The 5,823-nt window shown below is 50.2% G+C and overlaps 2 protein-coding genes and 1 non-coding gene across 3 annotated transcripts; 1 reads left to right on the plus strand and 2 right to left on the minus strand.

Annotated features, from left to right (window-relative positions):
• Positions 1-813: 813 nt before the first annotated feature.
• CSKMT (citrate synthase lysine methyltransferase) lies at positions 814-2,495 on the minus strand. The gene is made up of 2 exons (XM_027774976.1): positions 2,375-2,495; positions 814-2,199 (listed from the first exon to the last, which is right to left on the minus strand). The coding sequence occupies exons 1-2, from the start codon at positions 2,439-2,441 to the stop codon at positions 1,544-1,546; spliced, it is 723 nt and encodes a 240-aa protein (XP_027630777.1). The 5' UTR covers positions 2,442-2,495; the 3' UTR covers positions 814-1,543.
• Positions 2,496-2,762: 267 nt separating this feature from the next.
• LOC114009264 (small nucleolar RNA SNORA57) lies at positions 2,763-2,912 on the minus strand. The gene has a single exon (XR_003550713.1). It is a non-coding gene; the product is annotated as a small nucleolar RNA SNORA57 (small nucleolar RNA).
• Positions 2,913-2,996: 84 nt separating this feature from the next.
• On the plus strand, positions 2,997-5,809 carry CUNH11orf98 (chromosome unknown C11orf98 homolog). The gene is made up of 3 exons (XM_014590930.2): positions 2,997-3,172; positions 3,324-3,448; positions 5,652-5,809. The coding sequence occupies exons 1-3, from the start codon at positions 3,074-3,076 to the stop codon at positions 5,764-5,766; spliced, it is 339 nt and encodes a 112-aa protein (XP_014446416.1). The 5' UTR covers positions 2,997-3,073; the 3' UTR covers positions 5,767-5,809.
• The last annotated feature ends 14 nt before the right edge of the window (positions 5,810-5,823 follow it).

The following is a 5,823-nucleotide window of genomic DNA, read 5'->3' on the forward strand; positions in this document are numbered from 1 at the left end:
TAAGCCCCCCATGCCCCCTGCTGGACCCAATTGCTTTTTTTTTTTTTTTTCCAATTGCTTTTTTTAACAAGAGATTTTTCTGTTACATGGCACATGCGCTCCCAGAGAGAGAGAAAGAGAAATCACCTCTTGGGGGTTATGGCCACACAGCAATTCCTCCTCCATTCTTCTCTTGGGATTTTGGGCATGCATGCACACATGCCCAACATGAGTTTCAAGCTGCTGGGTTTGGGACTTGAACTGTGGTTGACCATGTGGGAGTCCAGTGACATAACCATTATGTCATCTGCTGGTCCCAACCCAATTTTTTTTTTGGAGGTTTTTGCTATAGGGCGTGTGCACTCTCCAGAAAGACAGAGAGACAGAGAGACAGAAAGTGAGAAATCACCCCCCAGGGGTGGTGGCCATGCCATAAACCCTTCTCCTCCATTCTCCTCTCAGGATCTTGGGCACACATGCGCACACGCCTGGCGTGAGTTTAAACTACTGGGTCCGGGACTCAAACTACAGTCAACTACATAGAAATCCAGCAACATAGTCATTGTGCCAACTGCTGGTCCCCCCAATTGGTTTTTAAAGGAAATTTTTTTATTTCTTCCATGAACCACGGAGGCAGGGAGAACTTCCAGCAAGGTCTCAACACCAGGATGCACCTCCAGCTTGTTAGCCCAGGTCATGCGAGCAGGGTCTGGCATACTTGGCTGTCAGTAAGTTCTGAATCCAGAACCTTCTCCTGTGGGCAGAACTTAAGAGGCCACTGTGCCATTATCTATGCTCACTTTTATTTGTATAAGCAAAAAAACACTACATGCATTAACTTTTCATAATCTTTTAAAATTTTAATGTCAGGAATATTTTTCACTGTTAATGAGCTCTTTAACCCCCTCCCAGGCTAGGCTTGGAGCCCATAGGAACCCAGATCTTCCTTTAGAACCTTTAAGTCCAATTTCAGCTGGGGGCAGGAGCAAGCACGAGATGTCTCCTGGATTCCTGAGACTGTTATCAGGAATCCAACCCCAGTCCTCTTTGGGATGGAGCAACACTCCCACTGTCTGTAGAAGCAGACTTGTGAACTATTCCCATCTCCTGCCTCCCTGTAACTTTCAGGGTTAAGTGCTGTTCTTTCTCCCTCGAACATCATGCCTACGTTTATGATGCCCTTCCACCCATCCTCAGTCATCATCCCCTTACACGGGTGAGGTCAGGCCACTGGATCACACGTCAGTTAATACTGGGATTTGGACCCAGTACCTATCTGCTGCTTTTAGGTGCTCCAGTTAATTGAAATGGGGAACAAGCCAGTTGTATGTCCTCTTTCCAGCACTCATCTTGTGCCTAGCACTGTTTCATGTTATTACATCTTTGTAACTCCAAGCATTCGTGCCACTGTGCAGATGAAGTAAACTAGGATGCTGAAACAATGTGTATCCAGCTGCTAAACCAGAACTGATTTTCATTTTCCAATAATCTATTATCTTAGATACAGCTCTCTTCAACTTTCTCCTTGCCCAATAGAGCTACTAGGGACAGGACTAAAATGCCTTTAATGAGAGCCCTGAACCAAGTAAGCAAAGTAGGTGATGCCCCTGAAAGGGCCTAGCTCCTGCACTGTCACAGTCCAGCCGCTGGACCCTTGCTCCAAGCAGGGCAGCCGCACATCAGGATCTTCATCTGAAAACTGAATCAGGGTCCCCTGAGGGCTTAGGACCCTCAAGCATTCTGACAGCACTTGGTAAGCCCCTGAGAGACCACCCCGGGCAACAGAATCCCAGGTGCCCTTGTCCAGTAGCAACTGGAAGGAACCTGGGGGAGCCACAGGTGCCAGGTTCTGGGCATCAGCCTGCATGAAGTGGAGGCGGGAAGCAGGATGCCCAGGACATAAAGGTGTTTGGCCTTGACCACCCTCCAGGAGGCTGTTCATGTGAGCCACAGCCACTGGAGAGAAGTCCACCCCTAAAATGTTCACTGGGTATGGGGACTTGGTGTAGAGGCCTGTAGACAGGCTAGAGGTTCCACAGCCCACATCCAGCACTCGAACCGGTAAGGCAGTTTGAGCCTCCTGCAGCAGTGGCAGTAGGAGCGGCTGGACTTCTTCATATCCAAAGAACCAGTCGAAGGTGGGGACACTGTCCAGACGTGGACGGGCATGCAGCCGATCCCAGAGGCAGCGATCAGCCAGGGAACTACCGGCCAGGGAACCTGTGGACACCGGTGAGGGTATTTGTCACCTAGTGCCCAAGATCTAACCCACCACTGCAAACGAACGGCAAATACAACCCTAAGGTCTATATTTAGGAGCCACAATTTCAAGCACGAAGACGCCCAGGTCACTTAGAACCCACTTTGCCCCCCGCCCCGTCCCCACCCTCCCTACCAGCCAAGGCCCGGCGCGCCCCCGACACCAGGGTTGAAACGTGTAGCATTCGGTGCAGCGCAGCCATCCCGAGGTCCCTGCGTGGTCGGCCAGAGAACCTTGTACGCAATGTCGCTCGCACTCCAGCAGGGGTCTGAGGCCCAGGGAAGATCTGCAAATTCCGCGTTGCAGAGAGCGCTTACAGCCTTCCCGAACCTTGCAGCCTCGCAAGAAAGAACGCGGACAAAGACGTAATATACGGCCTTTATTGGAATCAAAGAGACGCGGAAGAGAAGAGGATACTACAGCTCCCGCTTCTGAAGAGGCGTAGGCAGACCTGAAAGAAAAGGCAAAGGCGTAAGCACCGCAGTTAGGAGCCTGCTGGATGTCGGCTCTGCCTTGCTCAGAGACGTGTCCCGGCGCTTGAGGATAGAACCAGCGGATAGAAAGCCGCGGGCACCGAAGACATGACGCCGAGGGGGCTGGAGCCCCTTTCCCTCTGCCTCCACACATAACAGGGAGCGGGACCCCAGGCCCACTCCCCGCCAAGAAAAGGAGGGCCTCGCAAGCCCCGCTTAAAGCCACCGCCACCCTCACCAGAAGTTGACCGTACCATCTCGAACAGCCGCTGTCCTCGGAAAGAATTGGCACCGAACCGAGCTCACTTATATAGTCCTGGGAAACCAGCCCGCCCCTCAGCTGTGATTGGCCCGCTGAAGGATGGGGGCGGATTCCCGTGGAACGGAAGTGCGGACCGGGAGAAGGCGTCTGAGTGCAGCCATGGGTCCTCCAGGGGGAAAGATCAACCGGCCCCGAACGGTGACAGCCTGCTGCGACTTTCTTTCCCCAAGCGTGTCGGAGTACTTTTCTCTTGCCGAAATGGGATCGAGGAGGGCTAGGACCGACGGGTGCGGTGGTCCTGGGTGTCGGTGTGCATCCTCGGTCTGATTCTCATCATTCTTCCCCACAGGAACTGAAGAAGAAGCTGTTCAAGCGCAGGCGGGTATTGAACCGGGAGCGGCGACTGAGGCACCAGGTGGTGGGGGCTGTGGTAGACCAAGGGCTGATCACGCGCCACCATCTCAAGAAGCGGGCGTGAGTACCAGACCCATCCATCGACTATCATCCCTCCAGAGCAGCCAACACCTCTCTTTCGTACACTCCAGACTGTGCAGGGCGTATCTGTCAATGTATTCGTTCCTAAACTCTGCTGGCCTCACAATACCGGTAGTTCACAACCTTGGGTCTCAAACCCTACCCAGAATCTCAAGAAAACTGTCAACTGTCCCCACACCCCAAATGGTTCACGCATCCACAGTAGGTTTTTGTTTTACATACAGAGAAGTGCACACATAAGTGCGTACAACTCAATGAAATTTCCCAAAGGTACACGTGGGTTTTGCATACATGTTTCAAGGCTTCCTGCTTCTTGGGGAAGAATGTCAGTCCCATTAATTACTTTCTACATCTTTTTTTTTTTTTTTAGAGGTTTTTGCTATAGGGCGCATGCACTCGCCAGAAAGACAGAGACAGAGAGACAGAAAGCAAAAAAATCACCCCCCAGGGAGGATGGTCACGCTGCAATCCCTTCTCCATTCTCCTCTTGGGATCTTGGCAGCCACGCACATGCGCACGGCTTGAGTTTAAGCCGCCGGTCTGGGATTCAAACCGTGGGCGACTACATGGGAGTCCAGCGATATTGCCATTATGCTAACTGCTGGTCCTGACTTTCTACATCGTTTTATTGGCACCTTCGTTAAAAACATTCAGAGTTTTGGGAACCAGCAGTTAGCGTAATGGCTATGTCGCTGGACTCCCATCGACCGCGGTTCGTGTCCTGAACCCAGTGGCTTAAAACTCACGCTTGCCCAAGATCCTAAGAGGAGAATGGAGGAGAAGGGATTGCGGTGTGGCCATCCCCCCTGGGGGGTGATTTCTCACTTTCTGTCTCTATGTCTCTCTCTCTTTCTGGCGAGCGCACGCACCCTATAGCAAAAACCTCTCCAAAAAAAAAAAAAACCATTCAGAGTTTCGACTAGATACTAAACTTTACCGTTTAACATAAAGCATTTTATTTAATACTTGATCTTTTTTTTTATTTTTTGAGAGAGATTTTTGCTATAGGGTGTGTGCACTTGCCAGAGAGACAGAGAGAAATGCTGCAATCCCTTTTCCTTTTTCCTTTTGGGTCTTTGGGCACGCACACACACATGCATGCACATGGGTCCCTTAAAATGTGAGTTTTAAGCCACTGGGTCTGGGACTTGAATGCTGAAGACTACATGGGAGCCCAATGAAACCACTATGCCATTTGCTAGTCCCATTTAATACTTAATCCTAAGTATGTGTTGAGATTAATGTTAAATAAAATAAGTCCGTAATTAAAATAAGATAGGTAAAATAAGTCTTAAGTATTGAAAGACTTTACTGATAAACCTAGGGACCAAGCTTCCAAAGAGATTTTAATTCAAAGATTTTTTTTTTTAATTTGCTAGAAGATGCATATACCAATCACACCATAATCTTCCATTTCTCTGTTCTGTTAAGAGTTGGAGTTCAGGGAACCAGCAATTAGCGTAACGGCTATGTCGCTGTACTCCCACGTAGTCGACCGCGGTTCGTGTCCCGGACCCGGTGGCTTAAAACTCACGCCGGGCGCGTGTGCGTGCGTGCCCAAGATCCCGAGAGGAGAATGGAGGAGAAGGGATTGTGGCATGACCATCCCCCCTGGGGGGTGATTTCTCGCTTTCTGTCTCTATGTCTCTCTCTGTCTGTCTGGCGAGCGCACGCGCCCTACAGTGAAAATCTCTCCAAAAAAAAAAAAAAAAAAGAGTTGGAGTTCACACACACATGTGCCTAGTGTGTTATTCTTTTTTATTGGAGATGTTTATGCTATAGGGCACATGTGCTTGCCAGAAAGACAGAGACAAAGAGACAGAGAGCAAGAAATTACCCCCCAGGGGGATGGCCACGCCACAGTCCCATCTCCTCCATTCTCTTCTTGCGATCTTGGGCACGCACGCACACGCGCCCGGCGTGAATTTAAGCCACCTGGGTCAGGATTCGAATCACAGTTGACTACATGGGAGTCCAGCAATGTAGCCATTATGCCATCTGGTGCCTGTGCCTAGTACGTTTTTCAGCCAGACTCGAACATGCAGTGAGACGTGTGTGTTCTGGCTCCCTTAACCATTAGACTATAGGCTGGTCCCCAGTGATCTTTTCCATAGCCAGAACTACTCTGTGACTTGTGTTGGTTCTCGTTAACCTGGTTTCTTTGCTCCTACCTATTCCTTAGGTCCAGTGCACGTGCCAACATTACTCTGTCAGGAAAAAAACGCAGAAAACTCCTCCAGCAGATTCGGCTTGCCCAGAAAGAGAAGGCAGCCATGGAGGGTGAGGTTGGGGCTTAGAGGTGGGGTGAGGGAGCACCTGGATTTATGTGAATTCTTTAATGCCTTTTCTTTCCC

The sequence above is a fragment of the Tupaia chinensis genome, unplaced genomic scaffold, assembly GCF_000334495.1.
Source record: "Tupaia chinensis unplaced genomic scaffold, TupChi_1.0 Scaffold000502_1, whole genome shotgun sequence".
Classification (NCBI taxonomy): domain Eukaryota; kingdom Metazoa; phylum Chordata; class Mammalia; order Scandentia; family Tupaiidae; genus Tupaia; species Tupaia belangeri.

What these genes read in the sequence shown, in the direction of transcription:
- CSKMT (XM_027774976.1), bottom strand. Translation starts at nt 2,441, where the DNA reads ATGGCTGCGCTGCACCGAATGCTACACGTTTCAACCCTGGTGTCGGGG. An exon ending in GGCGCGCCGGGCCTTGGCTG is followed by an intron (nt 2,200 to 2,374) that starts GTAGGGAGGGTG and finishes CGGTGTCCACAG; the next exon opens with GTTCCCTGGCCGGTAGTTCC.
- CUNH11orf98 (XM_014590930.2), top strand. Translation starts at nt 3,074, where the DNA reads ATGGGGGCGGATTCCCGTGGAACGGAAGTGCGGACCGGGAGAAGGCGT. An exon ending in AGATCAACCGGCCCCGAACG is followed by an intron (nt 3,173 to 3,323) that starts GTGACAGCCTGC and finishes TCTTCCCCACAG; the next exon opens with GAACTGAAGAAGAAGCTGTT. An exon ending in CACCATCTCAAGAAGCGGGC is followed by an intron (nt 3,449 to 5,651) that starts GTGAGTACCAGA and finishes CCTATTCCTTAG; the next exon opens with GTCCAGTGCACGTGCCAACA.